The sequence below is a fragment of the Trachypithecus francoisi genome, unplaced genomic scaffold (assembly GCF_009764315.1).
Source record: "Trachypithecus francoisi isolate TF-2019V2 unplaced genomic scaffold, Tfra_2.0 Lachesis_group6, whole genome shotgun sequence".
Lineage (NCBI taxonomy): Eukaryota > Metazoa > Chordata > Mammalia > Primates > Cercopithecidae > Trachypithecus > Trachypithecus francoisi.
In genome coordinates, this window is record NW_022681471.1 from 85733353 (window position 1) to 85757006 (window position 23654).

Consider the following 23654-nt stretch of genomic DNA (forward strand, 5'->3'; position numbering starts at 1 on the left):
GGGGACTAAATGCTGATGGTTTAAAAAACAAACAACAAAAAAATCTTGAGTACATCTGAGAAGTGCCTTGCTTGCATGTGGTCATCCAGAATACATTCTGACTTCCAGTCAAGAATTTGTTACTTATGTGCTTTCCATGGCCCCGTGAAATATGGCATTGATTTAACTCTTGCTTTTAGGGTGGGTCCCTTGAAGACATTTAAGTCAGATTTCTTTTTTTCTAAACAAAAGTAGAAGGTTAGTTGTATGACCTTTTGCCCCTTTTCTCTTAGTAGATTCCATTGTAAGAAGCTTAGTGTCACTTAGAAGATAGATACCTAGTATTTCTGTGCTCAGTCCATCTCTTTATCTTTCCTTATCTCAGTCCCAACATGGCCAACACAGTCAATGCTGCTCTGAAGCCTTTGGAAACACTTTCCCGGATTGTGAACCAGCCCAGTAGCCTTTTTGGCAGTAAGAGTGCTTCTAGCAAGAACAAGTCTGAGCAGGATGCCCAAGGAGCCTCTCAAGATTCCAATAGCAACCAGCAGGACCCAGGTAGGGAATCAGAGCCAATGGACTGGAGAGCTGGAGGGGTGGGAGTAGTTGCTTTATGGGCCTGGGATCACAAAACTGTTCTGGCTTGGTGGTGTTTCCCTGGGAACTTGCTGGCCTTCCAGAGATCTGTCATAGTGGCGTGGGAATCTGCCCCACAAAGAATTCCTTCAAAATGCAGCCTTGTTTGGCTATCCTCACACGTAGCCTTGTCTTTTCCTTTGTCACCCATTCGTTTATTCTCTGAGAACTTGTAAACTTGCCCAAGGAAGGGACCTTATTGTCTTTGCGCTTGCCTTGTGGTGCCCAGCACATAGGCACTCTTTGATTATTTTGCTGGTTGGTTGATTGTTTCAGGCGAGCCTGGGGAAGCAGAAGTGCAGGAGGAGGATCATGATGTCACTCAGACAGAGGTGGCAGATGGGGATATCATGGATGGGGAGGCTGAAACCGACTCAGTGGTGATTGCTGGGCAGCCTGAGGTGCTCAGTTCACAAGAGATGCAGGTAGGGAGGCAGATCACCCAGCATTTCCCTGTTGCGGTGCTGAATCAAACCCTTGCCAGGTGGTGTGGGTGGGTGAGTACTTTAGATCCTTGCCTCAATGCTGGCTGCTTTGCAGAGGATCATGGGTGATATGCTTAGTAGATGCTCAGTAAATGTGTTTGTATTGTATTAAAAGAGGGGTGGGGGCAGGGTCAGGATGCCATGTGCTATGAAATGATGACGATCCCAACCAGAAAACAGGCACAGGTGAAATGTTGAAGTAGAAAGCTGGCCTGAGACCATTGGGCCCAGGGTCTTTGATTTACTTTGGCTCTGGTTATTAATGGAAGCTCCTTAACACCACCTTATACCTATAGCACCAGCTCTTGCTGGGGCATTAAAACAGCAGTCTTCTAAAGACCCTAAAGGAAAGCATTGTAATTTCTGGAGCTGGTAGCATTGGGTAAGAAATTGGGCTGTGGTCCTAAGCTGCTGGCTTTGAAGAGATCTATTATGTCTTCCTGGACAGTATAAAGACAACCCAGTATCAGATAACTGGGATGGACCCATTTGAAGGACAGTCTGATTGTGGATTGGCAGCACGTGGTAGTTTCTGTGCTAATTAGCACCGAATGTGTGGTTTCATGTAACATCCTCTGTCACATGTTATCCTAGAAATGTATGCTCCTTTGCTGGCCTTTTTTAGGGTTTCAGTGCTAGCACAATGATAGACTTGTGTGCATCCATATATATGTTCTATTTCTCTCCAGGTTGAGAATGAGCTGGAGGACCTGATAGATGAGTTGCTTGAGAGGGATGGCGGATCTGGGAACAGTACAATTATAGGTGAGAGCCCCAGAACTGAGTATAGCCTCTTCCTTTGCCTCAGTCTCTCTTGGGAGGACCCTTTTTCTCATCATCTGCTTGCTCAGCTCTGCCTAAGGGCTCATAGCCAGCCTAGATCGCTGCTTGTCTTGATGTTGACAGTCTTACAGATGAGAAATTCACAAGACATCTTCAGGCCTGTGGCAGTCTGAAGTGTTGCCTGTGTGGGGGAGGTGGTGGGAGTGGCCATTGATACAGATGATACATCAAGCACATCAAAAGAGTGTTTATTCATGGAGGCCTAGAGGAGGCTGTAGGGTGAGAAAGCGCTTCCTTTCAGTTCTTCAATGAAGTCCAGGGGCTTTCTGCCCCTGAGTCTCAGTAGTGTAAAAAGAATGATCATTCCCTGAGGGTGGCCCTTTGTAAATCTCAGAGGGAAAATGGCAAAGGTACCCTACTGTCACCTGGCTCTGAGGGTGTATGTGTTACTTGTTTTTACTTTGTTGATCAAGGAAATCAAAGGATAAATGGAAGTAGACATGTATTCTTAAGTTTTACAAAGCTTTTTCACACCCAGTATCCTCTGTGGTTTCACAATTAGTGGGATTGGCAGGGCAGATGTAATCATCCCGTTTTACAGATGAGGAAACTGAGACTCTGACAGGTAAAGTGACTGGCCAAGCTCACCTAGCTAGCTGACAGCAGACAATCCAGGTCTTCTCCCTCATCCAAAAAAAAATGGATATCTGCTAGGTGTACATAGCTACTTTAGACGCACCCAGTCTGGAAAGGGAAGTCCTCTGTTGTTCAGTGAAGGCTCTGCTCTGTAACCTTCAGTGAGCAGAAGTGGAGAGGATGAATCACAAGAGGACGTGCTGATGGATGAAGCTCCTTCCAACCTCAGCCAAGCTTCCACCTTGCAGGCCAACCGAGAAGGTGAGAGTGCCGAGGCCAGAAAGGCCTCCCTTCTTGCCCTGCACGTCTGACAGACACTACACTAGGGATTTCCTGGAGGCAGCTGCCCACATGTGCAGAATAAGGAAGCATCTGTCTGCATGCGCTGACATACACCATCCACTTTATCCTCAGCCAGTTTTTCAAATAACATGTTACTACTGCTTGCCCAAAGTTTGCCACTTCTTACTTGGTTCGCTTTCTTCTCACCCGCCTGCTATCATCGCTGCAGGTTCCCTCTTGCCAACAGGATATAGTCAATAGCAAAGTAGGGCTGAAAAGGCAAGGGGGCACCAGCAGACTTGGCCAAGTCCTAGACCATGGCTCCTCAAGCACCACCCTCTAGCCAGCCTCCACATTCAGCCACCCTGCTCAGTGTGTTGATGCATTGATTGGCACTCTCAGGAAATCGGGTCTGGCTCAGTAAGTCTGTACATCACCCCAGATCTGGTTCTTCCTCTCGTAGAGTCAGATATCCCATCACCTTACCACTCAGCCTGCTGGCCTGCACAGTAGCCTATTTTCTAGCTACTCAGTTTAGTCCTCCAATGTGCTCCCTTTGTTTTAGATTCCATGAATATCCTGGACCCTGAGGATGAGGAGGAGCACACTCAGGAAGAGGACAGCAGTGGCAGTAACGAGGATGAGGATGATAGTCAGGATGAAGAGGAGGAGGAGGAGGAAGATGAGGAAGATGATCAGGTGAGGGGGGACTGCGTTTGGGTTGGTTCAGATGACCTCTTCCATGGAACATAGAGCTGCAGAAAACCAACAGTCTGGGTTGCTAGCCTCAGCGTCTCCCTCCCTCATGTGCACATGTGGCCATGGCACCAGGCTTCAGAAAACCCTTACCTCCAGCAATTCTCCATCTCCTATTTTCCCTTAAGGAGGATGATGAAGGTGAAGAGGGAGATGAAGACGATGACGACGATGGCTCTGAGATGGAATTGGATGAGGATTATCCTGATATGAACGCTTCTCCCTTGGTCCGATTTGAGCGCTTTGACCGGGAGGATGATCTCATCATTGAGTTTGACAACATGTTCTCCAGTGCTAGTAAGATACAGGGGCTCAGCTGGGTTTTGTCTCTTGATTCTTATACCCTTGTCTAGGGTAAGCCAAGCAGTGGACCAAACCGATCTGATACAGACAGCACTTCTTTTCCTATGCTGACTTCCAGGGGCAAGGGATATCTGAATCCATCTGTCTCATTAGTGTATACTTAAGAGAAGGAATAGTGAGAGGCTGCTTTTGTTCCCTTCACCTCAGTAAATAGGCAGCCATTTTAGAGCCTGGACAACTTGATGATTTGCTTGATTAAAAAAAAAAATGAGACCAAGGCTGACTGCATCAGGCACCCATGTGCACACCACAGTGGCAGGGCAATCAATAATCCTTATGTCCATAACACAAGATCTTGAGGATTTGAATGGTCACCTTTGAGCTTGGCATTAGGGAGCAGATTTGAACATACTCACTCTATTCATCCAGGATGCATCTTTTCGGGAGAACGAGTGAATCTCTTCCTCCCCCATCAGCGTCAAAGTTCCCTTTTAGCGTCAAGTTAGAATCAAGTTCTTAGAATCAAGCTGTCTTGATAGGGCAGGTCTTGACAACTTAAATCGCAAGCATGATGTAGCAGAAAACACTGAACTATTCTGGTCTGTTATCTTGGCCAATTAATCTCTTACCTCTTTGAGCCTCAGTTTGTCACCTGTAAATGAAAAGTTTGAGAAAAAAATGGGTTGGATTAGATAACTTTCAAGATAACGTCTATGATTCTCTTTGCATTTTTGTGATTTTCATCAGTTTCCCTTAGAGTTGAGCCTCTGTCCATTCAGCAAATTGAACAATATTTGAGGAGTGCATACTGTATCCTAGGTACTAGGGATACAGCAGTAAAGAAGAAAACAGTCCTCGTTCCTCATAGGAGTGGTCTGTTAGGAATTATAACTAAGCAGGCATTACATTGCAGTATGGTAAGAGAGCACAGAGGTAAAGAGTTATCTAACCCAATCTGTAGAAGTCAGGCTTCACAGAGAAAGTGACATCTTAGGCCAAGAACAGAAGAGCAGGTAAAGAAGCGGGAGAGGAGTCTTCAAGGTGGAGGGAGCAGCATGTATCTGAGGGGCCTAGAAGCATCACTGTGACTGTAGTGTGGAAAATGGATTGGGAAAAGGTACTATTTAGGAGGCTGTTGCAGTATCTAAGTGAGAGATGATGGCATAAGCTATGGTAGTGTCAGTGATTGTAGATGAGTTGTGGGAATGAGGGAGAAAGGACAAAGCTCAGGTTTCCGTGTGAGGAAGTAAGGCCCAGGAGACATGATTCTGCTTGAACAAACATGGAAGAAATTTCTTTTTGACACTGACCCTTTTACATATTGTCCTTGCAGCAGACATCCCCCCATCCCCAGGAAATATCCCTACCACCCATCCACTGATGGTGCGCCATGCAGACCACAGTTCTCTGACACTGGGCAGTGGCTCTTCAACAACTCGTCTCACCCAGGGCATCGGGCGCAGTCAGAGGACCCTAAGGCAGCTGACAGCCAATACTGGCCACACCATTCATGTTCACTACCCTGGGAATCGCCAGCCCAACCCTCCTCTTATACTCCAGAGGTGAGTTACAGAGATCTGTTGGATTCGTCGGAGCTCTTGTAAGAATTTTCACTGTGCTTCAGCATTGTCTTAACCTTGGGGGAAATAGTCCATCACTTAATGTTCTTGTCACACACACAAATAAAATATTTGTTCCATTTCTTTGTGGATTACATGTGCAACCTTTTGGGGAGTGCAGCCTTTTGGGGAATACCAAATTATGTCAATAGTTCTGCGCATGTATTTAGCAATTATTAAGTGTCTCCTGCCAAGCACTTAACACTTTAGATATAGACGGCACAAGAGCCCTGCCCTCCGGCTTAGAGTGTAGTGAAACAAACAATCTTAAGAAGTAAAAGAAAGGCATGTAAGTGTTGTAATGGTGGTGTACAGACAACAGAGAGGGTGTAGTGGAGGCAATGTGACCTGATGCAGTGCCTGGCACGTGGGAGCTTATTGACACCCACTTGGTGCCAGAAACTATGGAATAATATACAACTTAAGTACAAAACCAGGGTGGTATTCAGAAAAAAAACTTAGACTTGTGTGCACATCGTAAGGTTTATAATGTTCTGCATTTAATAGAGGATGCGTGAAGAGGATCTCACGGTAGCAGATTGCAGGGCACCTTTGGACTTAACAGTGATCATGGTACCCACCATTACCCTACAGGTTGCTTGGTCCCTCAGCTGCTGCTGACATCCTTCAGCTGAGCAGCAGCCTTCCCCTACAAAGCCGGGGTCGGGCCCGCCTCTTGGTAGGCAATGATGACGTCCACATCATCGCCCGTTCTGATGATGAGCTGCTGGATGACTTTTTCCATGATCAGAGCACAGCTACCAGCCAAGCAGGCAAGTTTGTGTGGTGAAAGGGAGGGTAGAATTTGTCAGATTCTACTTTTTCCCTGTTGAGGAAAAGCAAGACAGTGTCTGCCCTATCGAAAACCCCCATTTTATAGGAGCCAGAACCACTCAGTGACTTAGCCACGGGCAACAAAAACTTTATTGTCTCTAGGTACTTGTTATGTGCTAAACATTGTGATAGACCTTGGATCCTTTTAGGGAAATACTACAATTTTTGGATCGGTGGATCAGTTAATACTTGACAAGGCCAAGAATCTCATTCCCCTTTGTTCTCCCTACAGGAACCCTGTCTAGCATCCCCACAGCCCTGACCCGCTGGACAGAAGAATGCAAAGTTCTCGATGCTGAGAGCATGCACGACTGTGTTTCAGGTGCGTGGCAGCTTGGTTATCAGGGCAGCAGTGAGCCTTCTAGGGCTAAGACAAGCATATGGAGAGTTGTTTCCCTGGCTCTCTGTGGCTACAAGCTCTGGCTCTTAGCTTCCTCCCTGACCCTACCAGAGCAGTCTTTGATTTTTGCCTCTTTGGAACAGTGGTTAAAGTGTCCATTGTCAATCACCTGGAATTCCTGAGGGATGAGGAGCTGGAAGAAAGGCGCGAGAAGCGCAGGAAACAACTGGCTGAGGAAGAAACAAAGATAACTGATAAAGGCAAAGAAGATAAGGAGAACAGGGATCAGAGTGCACAGGTGATTCCCAAGGGCTGGGAGGATTCATCTTTGACTATGTCTGCCGTAATGTGGTTTTGGCATACACATAGCACCAAGAATCACTGAAGAATCCTAGAACGTTCATGTTGAACCTGGGAAATTTTTTATTCCAAATTCACCTGGTTTGTAGGGGAAAGAGTTTAAACCTAGAGGGGAGATTTCTCTAGTGTCTCACTGGGAAAAACGAGCCAGAGGCAGAATGGCTTCTCAATAGTCACACTGTGTAGTCTCTACCGCCAAGGACAGCATCGAGACAAGAAGAATAACCTTGTCTAAGTCCATGCTCTTGGTTGCCCATTTCCATTTCTGTCGGTGGACTGCCAGTGTGGGGAATCTTACCAAGATGACCCCATTCCATCATTTGAGTAAGATCAGCCTAGGTGTCAGATCAGAGAAAATGTTGTACTCTGAACCCCGTCACCACATGTCATTTTTTCTAGGGCTCACATGTATAAAATCACTAATATAATTTTGATTTAGAAGGAAGTTACCTACTTTTTTCTGAAACTTCTGGGACCTCAGACAGAGGTCTTTTAAATGTCTGAGTAAATGATGATAGAATGATACATTACAGTGTATCACTTAATATAAAAGGGGGAAAAATCTGATAGAAATACAAAGAAATAAGACTTGAGAGTGAAAGACTTCAGTATACCCTACTCAGCAGTTAGGGAATCAGGTATATTAAAAATAAGGGTAGTGAAGTGTTCAGTTAAAATAACAAGCTTGATCTAACAAGTATCTTTATATAGAACTTTTTACCTAATACACAGTTACATTGTTTCAAACATGATATAGGATGGAAAATAAGTGAACCTAGCATATGACTGAAAAGGCTAGAGTGGACAAAATAAAAAATAAGCCCCATGAAGGGAAAAATACATAGATGAAACCAAGAAATTCTTGCTAGAGTGATCATGATTATGCCCATTCCTAAGGGGGTTTTTATTATCCTTTCCTTCCATGTTTATTTCCCCCTCACCCCGAAACCATTCTTGAACCTGAGTATGTATAGAGAAATTGGACATATATTTGCACAGTGAAATGTTCACCTTCCTTTGGTCACATGGCCAAAGCATTCTCCATTAGATCACTGAACTCCTAGATGGTCTGGGTGGAGGATGGTGACTATTACAGTTGACCTCTATCTTAGGTGCTTGCAAAGTTCCACATTGATCTATCCCTTCTTTTTGCAGTGTACTGCATCTAAGACAAATGACTCTACTGAACAGAATCTCTCAGGTAACTCTCCTTTCCTTTCTCCCTTCTTACTAATTGATTGGTTGCTTTCTCCTGATAGTTCCGAGTAGCTGGCCCACATAGGCTGAAGATGGACACTGGTGCTCTGTGGGATGAGGTAGTAGATTGTATAGTTTTAGGGTCATACCCCATCTTGGAGATAACTATACAGTCTACTGTCTTTCCCACGGTGGTACACTTCTTCTCCGACTGGCTCTGTTCAGGTTCTTGTTCTGGTTATTATCTACTTCGTTCTGACATGGGTAATGAGATCATGTGTCTTGTTTATTTCCTGACTGCAACTCTCCTCTGAAACAGCATGTTCATGTACATCTTTGAAGTGGCTGGTCCTTTGATGACCACCATGGTGTGGCACTTCATGAGAATAACTGATGACAGTGGTTCTCAAATGCCAGTCCTCTGTGGAAACAACAAAATCAAGGAGCTGTAATGCCTTTTTCATAAAGCTGAATTTATTCCCTTTAAAGGACTCTTTTTGTATTTAGAGATTATATTCCTAATTCTGTGGTATCAAAATATTTTTATTAAACGATGTTGATTGGATGTTTTTTCTTACATGACTGAACTAAAAGTTGGAAACCCCTACATTAGTCTCTACTTTTTGTTCTTTTTTTAATTCAATTTTATTGGTCCATGGAATCTAAAAGTCTAGGAACATTGTCTTGGATAGTGTGCTATTCGGGAAGGTAGCTCTGTGGGCTTAGTGGTATGATTGCCATATGCTCCCTAGTCCCTCTGATCTTCTTAACAATGATCAGTAGCCATTTTGTGATTCTATCAATTGGGTCATGTGATATCATATGTCTCCTCCACCCATATTTCCTCAGAACATTGTTCTGCCTCCCTACACCTGTCTCCTTTGGCACTGGAGTTGGAAAATCACTGTACTAAAGCCTGCACAATATTTTTTAAAGCGGTGAAGTAGGGTAGATGCCTTGGTACCCTTAATCTAGCAAAAGATCTTTAAAAGAGTCTGTCACCATGTAAAAGGGCCTTTTGCCTGCTGCCCTTATTAGAGGATTCTGCTCATGCCAGGGTGAGGTAGTAAGTTGTATTGTTGTGGGGTAGGGATATTAGGCCCCAATTAGAAGATAACTATACAACTTACTACTTTCCCTGGTGTGTGGCATATTCACACTTAGCCTTAGCAGTGTTGCCTCCATCAGACAAAGTTGTAGATGTTCCTTGGATAATTAGGACTGGAAGAAAAGAGACATGGAAGTGGACAGATAGTGTTTAGGGTGAGGCACATGTCATTATAAAGTGACTTGTCTTTCATTAATTGGAGCATATAATTATTTTATCTTTGGGCATGAACTCAAACATTTTGCTTTTCTTCAACTGTGTAATGAGTGCATTTTCTTAGTAATAGAACAGGAACGTGCACAAGGGAATGGAAAGGATACTTTAAGAATTTTGGGCTGGGCGCAGTGGTTCATACCTGTAATCCCAGCACTTTTGGGAGGCCAAGGCGGGAGGATCACCTGAGGTCAGGAGTTTGAGACCAGCCTGGCCAACACTCGCCTCTACTCAAAATACAAAAATTAGCCAGACGTGGTGACTCTCGCCTGTAGTCCCAGCTACTCAGGAGGCTGAGGCAGGAGAATTGCTTGAACCCAGGAAGCGGAGGCTCCAGTGAGCTGATAACACGCCACTGCACTCCGGCCTGGGCAACAGAGCAAGACTCTGTCTCAGAAGAAAAAAAAAAGGGTTTTGAAAGGCTGGACGCGGTGGCTCACGCCTGTAATCCCAGCACTTTGGGAGGCTGAGGCAGGTGGATTGCTTGAGCTTAGGAGTTTGAGACCAGCCTGGGCAACATGGCAAGACCCTGTCTCTACTAAATATACAAAAAATTATTCAGGTGTGGTGGCACATGCCTATAGTCTCAGCTACTTGGGAGACTAAGGTGGGAGGATCACCTGAGCCCAGGAGGTGAAGGCTGCAGTGAGCCATGATTGTGCCACTACACTCCAGCCTGGGCAACAGTGAGACCCTGTCCAATAAAAAACAAAAAGAGTTTTGAAGTAAATTCTCACCATTTCTTGCTCCAAACAGATGAAGTGGGGGGATCAATCGGATTTTGGTAGTTAGATTTTCTGTGTACCTACAGAGACATTTAGCCTCGCCCTATATGGCCTGAAATCTTCTCCCTTCCACCTGGAGGTCACAGAAGGGATTTTATTCTTAGGATCCACAGAGTCAGAGCTCCAGTTCTTGCATTCTTGGGACAGAGATAGCACTGTGCCTTAGCCTTCATCCTTAGTATACCAGACCAGAGATGTTCCTTTGTGGGGGAACATCTTTGAGGGGGGAGCATTTTCATTGTGGGGGTAATCACTGGCTGGGTGGGATACTTGTCAGGCCACATTTGCTGATTGGGGTGGCCTCCATTATCATTGGCTGGTTGCCCCTTAACCACTATTGTTGTTCTTTCCGAGAAAGATGGGACGCCTATGCCTGACAGCTACCCAACAACCCCATCTTCAACTGATGCAGCTACATCTGAGTCCAAGGAGACCCTTGGCACTCTGCAATCCTCACAACAGCAACCAACACTCCCAACCCCACCAGCTTTGGGAGAGGTTCCTCAGGAGCTGCAGTCCCCAGCTGGAGAAGGGGGCAGCTCTACACAGCTATTGATGCCTGTAGAGCCAGAGGAATTGGGTCCTACAAGGCCAAGTGGGGAAGCAGAAACAACTCAGATGGAGTTATCCCCAGCTCCCACTATAAGTGAGTAGAATTTCAACATTTGGGAAGGATGGAACAAGAGGGAAGAAAGGATGTCTTTGTAGCTTCTCTTTGCTCTCTTGCTTGAGAGAAATAGTCGGAGCTCAGCTTCTCAAATAATAAGATCTCATCTTGCACATTCACTTTCTTAAGTGAAGTTGAGGTCCTGAACTAGTGATAGTTGAATGTCTAATGATATTGGTGATGATACCAACAGTTCATTGAGGCAGTTACTCTGTTCCTGGGCTATCACCCCAGGCTTATTATTTGAAAACAACTCTCCAGCTTTGCGTGGTGGCTCATAATCCCAACACTTTGGGAGGCCGAGGTAGGGGGATCATTTGAGCTCAGGAGTTTGAGACCAGCCTGGGCAACATAGTGAGACCCCATCTCTATTGGGCGGGGGGAACTCCAAAATCGATGGTGTTATTTACATGAGTAAACTGAAACTCAGAAATGAAATAATTAACCCAAGTCACTCTATAAGTGGTTGAACTGGAATTAAAATCCAGATCTGTCTGACTTTAAAGCTTACTCTCCTTTCACAGTTTCCAGGATGGCAAGCGTGTCACCCCACAGTTAGAGCTCTCCCATTCTCCTGGCAGACACTGTTTATCTCATTACATTATTTCTCACTGGTTTGAAATGGGGTCTCAAAAGTCTTCTCAGCAGTATTTCAACATAATACATAATTCAGGATAAATTGATGCCTGCTTGCCATCCCTGTTCTATACCATCTTGCTTGTGAAGTTCTCTGGAGAGACCTTTAAGGTGTCAGTTTTTTCTTTCAAGGAACCTTGTTTATTTTATTTTACTTTATTTTTATTTATTTATTTATTTTTTTTTTTGAGAGAGAGTCTCACTCTGTCACCCAGGCTGGAGTGCAGTGGTGTGGTCTTGTCTCACTGCAACCTCCACCACCCGAGTTCAAGTGATTGTCCTGCCTCAGCGTCCCAAGTAACTGGGACTACAGGTGCACGCCACCATGCCCGGCTGATTTTTGTATTTTTAGTAGAGACAAGGTTTTGCCATGTTGGCCAGGCTGATCTGGAACTCCTGACCTCAGGTGATCGACACGCCTCAGCCTCACAGAGTGCTGGGATTACAGGCGTGAGCCACCATGCCCTACTGAAACCTTGTTTCTTTAGAGAACCACAGGATATAGGATATACACGTGCAAGTGGTGCCTGCAGTCAATCAAAGTGAAAAAAATCCCTTACCCAGGCTGGGCACGGTGGCTAACACCTGTAATCCAAGCACTTTGGGAGGCCAAGGCAGGTGGATCATGAGGTCAGGAGTTCAAGATCAGCCTGGCCAAGATGGTGAAACCCCATCTCTACTAAAAACACAAAAAATTAGCCGGGCGTGGTAGCAGGTGCCTGTAGTCCCAGCTACTAGGGAGACTGAGGCAGAGAACTGCTTGAACCCAGGAGACGAAGGTTGTAGTGAGCCGAGATTGTGCCACTGCACTCCAGCTGGGCCACAGAACAAGACCCCATCTCCAAAAAAAAAAAAAAAATCCCTTACCTGGGTTGCCTAGGGAAGATGTTTCACAGGCATGCCTGGAACACAGTAAATGTTCAAGAATTGATAGAAAGGGCTTGAGCTGAATCTTAAAAATCTCAAAGTGAGATTGAGAGGGAGATAGCAAGGGAGAAGTGAGAAGTCTGAGCTGAGATGCCCCTAAGGAAGCAGCCCTATCACAGACCTTGTCTGTCATTTTGCCCCGTTTCCAGATAGAAGCCTAACCTCTCCCTATGACTTTTTCCTAGCCTCTCTTTCCCCAGAGAGAGCTGAGGATTCTGATGCACTGACGGCTGTCAGCAGTCAGCTGGAAGGCTCTCCTATGGATACAAGCAGCCTGGCTTCCTGTACCCTAGAGGAGGCTGTGGGTGATGCTTCAGCAACTGGCAGTTCTGAGCAGCCCAGAGCAGGCAGCTCCACTCCTGGGGATGCCCCACCAGCTGTGGCGGAAGTGCAAGGCAGGAGTGATGGGTCAGGGGAATCTGCCCAGCCACCTGAGGACAGGTAAGCATGTGTGGGCAAAAGAAGGGTAGGATATATTAGAGGGTCTTTCAAAGCACATTTCATACGTGTCAACTAATGGACATGCTTGTTATGCTGGGGAGATAAACCTGGTTTCTGTGAGAAAGGGGTATTGTAGGACTGTTTTATAAACGAGAAGACATAATACAACAACCTGAGCATGATTTCCCTCAGCTCCCCCCCTGCATCCTCTGAGAGCTCTTCGACCAGAGATTCTGCCGTGGCCATTTCTGGAGCAGATTCCCGAGGAATCCTAGAAGAGCCGTTGCCTTCAACAAGCAGTGAAGAAGAAGATCCCCTTGCAGGTGAGCTCCATGTATGCCCAGGTCATCCTGGGATTGTTTTGGCTTCTGGTGGCCCTTGGCATGGAAATGCCCACCAGCCAAACAGTTCCATTCAGGTGGAGGGCATGTATGTGGGAGGACTGACAATAAGGGGGGTGCTGGTGTGGCATAATGAAATGGGTCCAGCCTTAGGAGTCAGACTGATCTTGGCTCACTCAAATTCCCCCACTCTGCCACTTCTACCTTTTACAACCTAGGGTCATTATTTAATTTCTGTGATCATGAATGATACCGAGGGGGTGATGATATCTGCGTGGTAGGTTATTTATAAAGGGTAAGTAACAGTGCATGCAGTCTAGCAAATAACAAAAGCTATTCTGAGCCCAGGGAAAGTGGGGTGGGCCTTCTCTGCGTCCCATGTCTTGCAAGCAGTGAAGACATACACACTGGTTTCCCTCAAGCAGTGACATAGGTTTATTTTCTCCAAGTACATATTAGGCACAAATAGAGGTGTGAGAGGCTGGGCATGGTGGCTCATGCCTGTAATCCTGAAAATTTGGGAAGCAGAGGTCAGAGGATCACTTGAAGCCAAGAGTTTAAGACCAGCCTGGGCAACACAGGGAGACCCCGTCTGTACGAAAATATATATGTAAATTAGCCAGGCATTTTGGTGCATGCCTGTAGTCCCAGCTACTCAAGAGGCTGAGGCAGGAAGACTTGAGCCCAGGAGCTCAACACTGCAGTGAGTCAAGGGTTGCACCACTACACTCCAGCCTGGGCAACAGACCAAGACCCCATCTCAAAAATTGAATAAGGCATGAATCCCTTTACATGTTATATCTCCCCTCAGGTATCAGTCTCCCTGAAGGCGTGGACCCCTCTTTTCTGGCTGCCCTGCCTGATGACATCCGTCGGGAAGTTCTACAGAACCAGCTAGGCATTCGTCCACCAACCCGGACTGCCCCCTCCACAAATAGCTCAGCGCCTGCAGTGGTGGGGAATCCTGGTGTGACTGAAGTGAGCCCTGAGTTTCTGGCTGCCCTGCCTCCAGCTATTCAGGAGGAAGTATGTGAGCGGGAAGGTGGTGGGGCCAGGCTGCCTGGCAGGAGAGATGCCCTCATTGACTTCTTCTGCTCCATAGGTACTGGCACAGCAGAGAGCTGAGCAGCAGCGACGAGAACTGGCACAGAATGCCAGCTCAGACACCCCTATGGACCCTGTGACCTTCATCCAGACTCTGCCCTCAGACCTGCGCCGTAGTGTCCTAGAGGATATGGAGGACAGTGTGTTAGCTGTGATGCCACCTGACATTGCAGCTGAGGCTCAAGCCCTGAGACGAGAGCAGGAAGCCCGGCAGCGACAGCTCATGCATGAGCGTCTGTTTGGCCACAGTAGCACCTCCGCACTCTCTGCTATTCTCCGAAGCCCGGGTACAGAGGGAGGCAAGTGGGAGGGCTCTCAAAAGCTTTAGCTAGATGAGGCTGTATTTTCTTACCTTTGTATTACCTGTATCCAATTTACACCCTCTTCACAATCTCAGTTTTCTTTTTCTTTCCTTCCAGCTTTCACCAGTCGCCTAAGTGGCAACCGTGGGGTCCAATATACTCGCCTTGCTGTGCAGAGAGGTGGCACCTTCCAGATGGGGGGTGGCAGCAGCCATAACAGGTACCTTTGTCTATTTTTACCTTACTATATCACCACTCAAGTCTACTAGCCCAACTCCCTTAGCTTTATAGGTGGAGAAGCTAAAATCCTGACAGGCAGGATGGATGGTCTCTCTAAGCCATTTCCTTGAATAAGTGAGAGAGCCAGATCCTTGGACTCCCCATTCAGAAAACTACACCTTTTGGTTAGTCTTGCTGCTGAAGACCACAATCACAAAAGCAGGCTGGCAGCAGGTGCTAACTATGGTTTTAACGAGAAGGAACACCACTTGTCTCCCATGCAAGTAGTAAAACAACTAACAGCTGCCTTGAATTTATAACACCTAGGCTAGGGAAGTATAGAGGAGTGAGTTAGCCAAGCTAAAACAGAGTGGGCCTGACATGGCAAAATGTGAAAGGAGTGATTGGTTCCTATAAGGCCACAACTCCTGGTAGTCTAGAGAAGGCAGAAACTAGCATTGTCTCCTAGACTTAGGTACAGTCAGAGTTTACCAGTCTATGGATGACACCTGGGCTGGAATCTCTGCCGTCTTCTTAGTCGCTGTGTGATGTAGGGCAAGTCACTTAACCTGTTTGAGCCTCTTGTTTATCATCTCAAAAATGGGTGGTTCTCGGCCAGGTGTCGTGGCTCACGCCTATAATCCCAGCACTTTGGGAGGCTGAGGCAGGTGGATCACTTGAGTCCAGGTGTTCAAGACCAGCCTAAGCAACATGGCAAACCTGATCTCTACTAAAAATACAATAAGTAGTTGGGCATGGTGGCACACACTAGTAATCCCAGCTACTCAGGAGGCTGAGGCACGAGAATCACTTGAACCCCGGGGGGTGGAGGTTGCAGTGAGGCGATATCGCGCCACTGCACTCCATCCTGGGTGACAGAGTGAGACTCCATCTCATCATAAAGCTGGTGGGGGTGGGGGTTGATTCTCTAAGCTGTACAGCCCTGAAAGGATGATGTACAGTCATTGTAAAGTGTGTGGTACATAGTAGACACCCAAGAGGGCAGCTGTTACTATGAAGAGCCCTTGGACTGGACACCCTCCTTTCTCAAGCTTCCTTGGAGATACCCAGCTCATTCCCCTCTCCCATTCTTATGCCTAATCCCAGAGCTCTAGCCACTGAAGTGTTACCCAAAAACCATGTTCTGTTTCCAGGCCTTCTGGCAGTAATGTAGATACTCTCCTCCGTCTCCGAGGACGGCTCCTTCTGGACCACGAAGCCCTTTCTTGTCTCCTGGTCCTACTTTTTGTGGATGAGCCAAAGCTCAATACTAGCCGTCTACACCGAGTACTGAGAAATCTCTGCTACCATGCCCAGACCCGCCACTGGGTCATCCGCAGTCTGCTCTCCATCTTGCAGCGCAGCAGTGAGAGTGAGCTATGCATTGAAACACCCAAACTCACTACAAGTGAGGAAAAGGGCAAAAAATCGAGCAAGAGCTGTGGGTCAAGTAGCCATGAGAACCGTCCCCTGGACCTGCTACACAAGATGGAGTCGAAGAGTTCCAACCAGCTTTCCTGGCTCTCAGTATCCATGGATGCAGCCCTAGGCTGCAGGACTAATATATTTCAGATCCAGCGTTCGGGGGGGCGTAAACATACAGAGAAGCATGCAAGTGGTGGCTCCACTGTCCACATCCACCCCCAAGCTGCTCCTGTTGTCTGCAGACACGTTTTGGACACACTCATTCAATTGGCCAAGGTGAGGGTTTCGAACCCAACTCCTGGGGATGGAAGAAGGGTGGCAGCAAGAGCCTGGGTGAAAGTTGAACACTAAGCAGGCTAGCATGTCTTTTTGCTCTTAAGTGTTGAGCCCTGTATTGTTTCTGGGGGATTGTCCTATATATTCCTGGGGTTTTTTCATTCTTTTCCATTTTTATGTATTATCTTATCATCAAAACACTGGGCTATATGATTCCTGTTTTACAGATGAAGAACCTGGGATTCAGAACATTTTATTCATTTTGTCATATAATTAGAAAGTGATGGAGCTGGACCTAGAATTTAGTGTTCTTTCGATAATAAGCATTGCTGCCATCTATCAAAGGCCTGCCTTGTGCCAGGCACTGTGCAATACATCATGTCGTTTAATCTCCAACAACTTTGCAAGGAAGTGTAGTTATCCTCTCCATTTTATAAGTGCAGAGACTAAAACTCAGGAAAAGTTTGCTCGTGAGTCTGTATTGCTACAAAGCCCTCATTCATTTCTCTAGGCTGCTTTACTATCTGTTGGATAAAACTCTTATATGACATATCCCCCAATATTTACCAAAATTGTCCGAAGGAGAGTCTGGGAACCAGTTGTCTTTTCCCTATCAGGAAGGCTCATCCTCTGTGAAGACGTCCTAGACCAAGCCTGTCCTCCTTTTCCCGGCAGGTATTTCCCAGCCACTTCACACAGCAGCGGACCAAAGAAACAAACTGTGAGAGTGATCGGGAAAGGGGCAGTAAGCCTGTAGCCCATGCTCCTCACAGTCTTCCAGCAGTGGCATTTGCACAGACTTCTGGGACTTATTGGTAAAACTGGACAACATGAATGTCAGCCGGAAAGGCAAGAACTCTGTGAAGTCAGTGCCAGTGAGCGCTGGCGGTGAGGGGGAAACCTCTCCATACAGCCTTGAGGCCTCTCCACTGGGGCAGCTCATGAACATGTTGTCACACCCAGTCATCCGCCGGAGCTCTCTCTTAACTGAGAAACTCCTCAGACTCCTTTCTCTCATCTCAATTGCTCTCCCAGAAAACAAGGTGTCAGAAGCACAGGCTAATTCTGGCAGCGGTGCTTCCTCCACCACTACTGCCACCTCAACCACATCTACCACCACCACCACTGCCGCCTCCACCACGCCCACACCCCCTACTGCACCCACCCCTGTCACTTCTGCTCCAGCCCTGGTTGCTGCCACGGCTGTTTCCACCATTGCCGTAGCTGCTTCGACCACAGTGACGACCCCCACGACTGCTACCACTACTGTTTCAAGTAAGTGTGGATGTAGACTGGAAGCTGTAGGGTGTATACTGTTGCACCCACTTCACCCCCTTTTCCATCCAGATAGTTCTCCCTCAGTGATAGCAATCAGCTTGGTTTGTGTTTGTGAGAGCAGAATGTGTCCATTCTCAACCTCATCTGTCCCAGTTCTCTCACTCTCCCTTCCTCCATCCCCGTCTCTCTTTCTCTCTCTCTCTCCACTCTCTCCCCTGCCTCTCATACACACACACCTTTGAAGGTCAGCAGGCATTCACTGAATGTGGCTTCCCTAGCTAGGCACCGAAAGGAGGAAAGAAAGTTCCATCCTCAGGGAATTCCTAGCCTTTCCAGTCTTGTTGGGAGCCAGTTCTCATGGGAAATAGTTAAAGGGCAGGCAGGATACAGTGTGATTCAGAGTAACGAGATCATCCCCGGAAATAAATGGAAATCTGTCCCTGCTACAAATTAGTAAGAATTATCTGAAGAAGTAGGTTTTGAAGAATAGAGGGGGCCATAATGGTGGGGGAATAGTTGGAAGAAATGCCTCGGGTTCTTGATCAGCTTAGAAGTTACAGTCATAGGAGTCCTCTTTGAGTTTATGGTGAGACCTGATTGTACCACTGCATTCTAGCTTGAGCAACAGAGTGAGACCCTGTCTCTAATAAAAAATAAAAAGCTTTTAGCATCCCAAGTCATTTAGATTTGCCTTTGGTGAGTGGGTTTTCCTTTCAGTACTTTCCCATTTTGAAGCCCTGGGCAATTCAGTGATTCCTTGGTTTTGTCACTTAGTTCCTGGCTTGTGAGTTTCACAGAGGCTTACAGTGTTCTGTTTTCTCAAAGTTTCTGCCACTACTAAGGGCAGCAAATCTCCAGCGAAGGTGGTGATGGGGGCAGCAGCAGTACAGACTTTAAGATGGTGTCCTCTGGCCTCACTGAAAACCAGCTACAGCTCTCTGTAGAGGTGAGTCCAAGCTCTTCTGACCTGCTAAGACTTGGGGAGAAAAGATAAACAGGGTAGATAATGATTTTGTTCTCAGGCTGGAGTTTACGCCTCCTGTCTTCTTTTTCTCAGGTGTTGACATCCCACTCTTGTTCTGAGGAAGGCTTAGAGGATGCAGCCAACGTACTACTGCAGCTCTCCCGGGGGACTCTGGGACCCGGGACACTGTTCTCAAGCTGCTACTGAATGGAGCCCGCCATCTGGGTTATACCCTTTGTAAACAATAGGTAATAGCAGGAGTAAAGCATTCTCTCTTCTGAAAGTTTCCATTTAGGTGCTTTCTCCTTCTGGAATCCTTTCCTGAATCCCCAAGCTGAATCAGATACCTCCATGTCCCTATATAACACAGCCTCCATGCTCCCGCTGTTGTAACACAGATTACCCTGGGTTATCATCTGTTTTCCTCTGCTCAGTTATTTGAAAGCAAGGCTGGGTTTGTCTCCTCATCCCCACTGCCCGGCACACATGGTGCTTAATAAAGGGAAAAAAGAACACGTGGGAACAGCAGTGCCTTTCTTCTCCATGCTGGGCACTCATAATAACCCTGTGATAAGACTGCTGAGGCAGCTTCACCCCTTCAAAGTATGTGCCTACACTGCATTCAGCCTCAGGAATTATAGAGTCAGAATAGTACTCTCTGCTCTTGTGTAATTTTGAAGATACAAACATTCTAAGAACAGTTACAAATTGCCTAGTTTCTATCATCTTCCTCCCTGTTTTACTGAGAAGAAAGCCAAAACCCAGGGTGATAAAGTGATTGGACCAAGGAGTACAGCCAGGTTTTCTTTCAAATAGAATCTCTCTACCCTGTCCCACCCTCATCCCAATCATGAGTCTCCCTAGATCTTGGCTACCTACTTAGTTCTGTCTCTCCTTCACTCCCATGTCCCTAAGTCTGGGGTGATAGGAGAGTTGGTTGGCCTATATAACTCAGGGTGTTCTTTGCTGCATGAAAATTACAACATTCTTCCAGAAAGAATTTGGCCTCTGACCTTTCTCTCTTGGCTGCCACCATCTATTCCACACCTATGGGCCAGGCACTGTCTAGGCAGTCTACAATATAATTATCTCTTAATTCTTATAGCAACCTTGTGAGGTTAGGCAGTAATATTCCCAATATTAATATTGGTAAGCAAATTGGGCAAAGGGTCAAGAAATTTGCCTGAAACCACCACAGAACCTCAGTAATTTTGAGAGATATATGGGATTTCAATCATGATCTGTCTAGCTCCAGAGGAGATACTGTTTCTCTTCTACATGAAACTCATTTCATACAGATTCAGCAGATCCCTGTGGCCATAGGTAAATTGATAGTCCCAGGTGACGATTCATGGACACGCATAAAAAGCTGAACAGAGCACGATTCCAGCTCACTCTAGGTTCTTTGCAGCTGAGCAACGAAGAGTGGCCTAAGCAGGTGTCTTAGAGAGATTTGGCTTTTAGCCACTTTACCAGGGGAGTCTCTGAACACTTGCTGACTCCTCTGCCTGCTCAGGTACCCTGCTGGCCGAGCTGCGGGAATACAACCTTGAGCAGCAGCGGCGAGCCCAATGTGAAACCCTCTCTCCTGATGGCCTGCCCGAGGAGCAGCCACAGACCACCAAGCTGAAGGGCAAAATGCAGAGCAGGTGGGTGGTAGCCACCATTTGACTGGGGGCTTGAATCTGGGATATTCTGGAAGATGGCTCTTGCTGGTTTCCTGGTCTTTTTTATTTCTCTGGGTGATTTTCGTATCTTTCCTATACACACTTGACCCGTTTTTTTTCTACTTTCTACTTGGAGATTTCCTTCTGAGTTTCCTTACCCCTGGTTGACACCAGGAAGCCTTGCTTGCTTTGGTGTTTATACTTTGATGCTGTCAATATACGCAAGCCACCTCTACACTATCCAGGTTTGACATGGCTGAGAATGTGGTAATTGTGGCATCTCAGAAGCGACCTTTGGGTGGCCGGGAGCTCCAGCTGCCTTCTATGTCCATGTTGACATCCAAGACATCTACCCAGAAGTTCTTCTTGAGGGTACTACAGGTCATCATCCAGCTCCGGGACGACACGCGCCGGGCTAACAAGAAAGCCAAGCAGACAGGCAGGCTAGGTATGGAACTAGAGTGTCCAGTTGAGGGGAAGGGTTGGTGGCGGTAAAGCCAGAGTCCTTGGAGGTGCAGGACTTAACGGCCTGTCTCCTTCCTGTTTGACCTTTCCAAAAGGAAAATGATTATCCTTTTTTCAGAATGTTGATGGCTGCATTCTACATCTCATTCAAGCTATCTGCGTAGGAAATTCATTAGGGGGAGCGGGAATTAAGCGGGAGTGGAAATCTGGCAGGGAAGTTGGGGGCCAACCTTTTGCTGAACAAGACTTAACTCACTAGGTGCATCTCCTTTCTGCTTCCTTGGTCATTTCTAACTAAGCCGTGGCTTGACAAATCATTTTCCCTACCTCTTTCCTCCTGTCCCACAGAACCCTTTCGCACAAAACCATCTGTCTGTCTAGCATCATGCCCCCTGCCCTTATCTGTAATGGTAAATCTTAGCGCCTGATGATGAGTACTCTGAAGCTTCCTGAGCTAAAGCTCAAAAGACCTCAGCAAGATGCCCTGTGGCAGCCCAGGAGATAGGAGAGAGAATATTGGGCTTTCCCTCTTCCTATATTTATATCTTGCCTTCCTCTTTCTCTTTCTCCCAGGTTCCTCCGGTTTAGGCTCAGCTAGCAGCATCCAGGCAGCTGTTCGGCAGCTGGAGGCTGAGGCTGATGCCATTATACAAATGGTACGTGAGGGTCAAAGGGCGCGGAGACAGCAACAAGCAGCAACGGTTAGCATGATGCCTGTGGCCCCTCATTCATTTGTCTCTCCACTCATCCCCCCACCATGTCATCAGTGGGGTTTCATTGCCTTTACCTTGTATGCTTTTGCATTAAGTTTGCTATATGAATGCTTCTGGACAAAAGGGTTACTTTCTGTTGGTGTTTTCCTATTTGTTGATTGGTTTGTTGGTTTGATTTGATTTAAAGCTTGGCCATCATACCCCACTCCCAGCTATCCAGTCAACAGTGGCGCTTTTGCAAACTGCCTGATGCTAAGTGTTGTCTGGGTTCTGAGGGGATATGGGGTGAAGTTTTTTTTCAGTCTCATGGAACAATGCAGGTACATCAGAAACATCTCAGGAATCCTACCATTGAAAGTCCCCCAAGCTTGGTACATATCCCACACAGCCACTTCTGTCTGTGGCTGCTCCCTCCACCCTGCCCTCTGCCTTTATTCTCTGTAATCCCTTGGTACCTAGGCACTCAGGCACTTTAGGAGGAAACCTTCAGGTACTTAAATAGCCAACTCAGTGTTGGGGTCCCGGCATTGAGTGGCTGCAGTAAAAGCCTGGCATCACATGTGTATGCTGTGGCACTCCCTCATTATTTTCCTGTCCTTGCAACATGTAAGTTACCTTTCCAAGGTCCAAGAAAGGTCCTAAGACCTGATATTTCTTTGCATATAATTACTGTTATACAGTATGGTTTTATTGAATAGGCAGGGAAAAGCCTTGAACTTAGGGGAAGTGACTCCAAGAAGGTAGAAAGGGAAAATAAAAGCTGTTATTTGGAGTATTTTTTCTGCCTAGTCTCTTTCCCATTACACGAAAAGATGTTGGCTTTTTAAATAATCCCACTCATGAGAGGTTGCTCTATTCTCCTGTTATTCCCCCTTTGTGAGCAAACAGAAACAAAGAGCAAACTACCTTCCACCCATCTGAATCTCTTACACACAACACACACACACACACACACACCCACCCCAGAAGACGACGAAGTCTGTATACAGGAGGCTAGTTCTGATGGTCACAGATCTGGATTGTAGACTGTAGGAAATGTAGGCATCCGAGGAGCTGTTGGGAAAAGCTGGAAAACTTACACTGGAGAAAAGCAGAAGAGTGGGAAAGGCATCCTTTTGTCCTGGATAGCTACAGTTTCCCACCCAAATATGGGAAGTTTTCTTTGCAAGCTCAATGTATGAGAAGGGAAGGGCCAACCTCTAGCTGCCTCTAAGGAAAGCAGAGTTGCACCTTATGTGATTTTGTCTCCCTTTTATCCAGTCGGAGTCTAGCCAGTCAGAGGCATCTGTCCGGAGGGAGGAATCACCATGGATGTGGACCAGCCATCTCCCAGTGCTCAAGATACTCAATCCATTGGTCAGTACTACTTCCTGTTCCAGCTGAGCAAAAGTCTTCTGGAATGTCTGCTGAATCCTCTGCTCCCAGCATGTATAAGCCCGTGTTTTCCCATTTCTTCCAGTAAACCCTGGTTTCTGTAAATGATAACAGGTGTTTGACAACCAAGGCACACTTTTCTTTCTTGTAGTAAAGAAACTATATGGTGGGATATTATGCATTCAGACAGCATGTTTTTGTGGGGTTTTTTGTTATTGTGGTGGTGGTTTTTGAGACAGTCTCCCTCTGTTGCCAGGCGAATGCAGTGGCACGATCTCTGCTCACTGCAACCTCTGCCTCCTGGGTTCAAGCAATTCTCATGTCTCAGTCTCCCGAGTAGCTGGGATTACAGGCATGCGCCACCACACCTGGCTAGTTTTCGTATTTTTTTTTAGTAGAGACGGAGTTTTGCCATGTTGTCCAGGCTGGTCTCGAACTCCTGACCTCAGGTGAGCCACCGCGCCCAGCCAGCATGTGTTTTAAAACTTTCGTTTTATTATTGAGGCAGGGTCTTTCTCCGTCACCTAAGCTAGGATGCA

At 46.6% G+C, this 23654-nt stretch overlaps 2 protein-coding genes across 2 annotated transcripts in view; both read left to right on the forward strand.

The window, feature by feature from the left end:
• The window catches only part of HUWE1 (HECT, UBA and WWE domain containing E3 ubiquitin protein ligase 1), a 109287-nt gene extending 88777 nt beyond the window's left edge, over positions 1–20510 (forward strand). The window contains 25 exon segments of the mRNA XM_033201619.1: positions 365–537; positions 892–1040; positions 1790–1865; positions 2682–2780; positions 3367–3500; positions 3686–3854; positions 5194–5422; positions 6074–6252; positions 6546–6635; positions 6797–6951; positions 8169–8214; positions 10675–10962; positions 12732–12987; positions 13180–13310; positions 14140–14354; positions 14431–14719; positions 14852–14954; positions 16108–16654; positions 17330–17402; positions 17405–17929; positions 18758–18796; positions 18799–18878; positions 18990–19056; positions 19059–19144; positions 20413–20510. Of these exon segments, the coding sequence (XP_033057510.1) occupies positions 365–537; positions 892–1040; positions 1790–1865; positions 2682–2780; positions 3367–3500; positions 3686–3854; positions 5194–5422; positions 6074–6252; positions 6546–6635; positions 6797–6951; positions 8169–8214; positions 10675–10962; positions 12732–12987; positions 13180–13310; positions 14140–14354; positions 14431–14719; positions 14852–14954; positions 16108–16654; positions 17330–17402; positions 17405–17929; positions 18758–18796; positions 18799–18878; positions 18990–19056; positions 19059–19144 (4198 nt within the window). The 3' untranslated portion in view covers positions 20413–20510.
• Positions 19383–23234, forward strand: LOC117077769 (E3 ubiquitin-protein ligase HUWE1-like). Its single transcript, XM_033201395.1, is given in 7 exon segments — positions 19383–19499; positions 20195–20219; positions 20413–20545; positions 20809–21011; positions 21602–21729; positions 23002–23047; positions 23050–23234. Coding segments are annotated over 7 exon segments (822 nt in total). The 3' UTR covers positions 23220–23234.
• Positions 23235–23654: the final 420 nt, after the last annotated feature.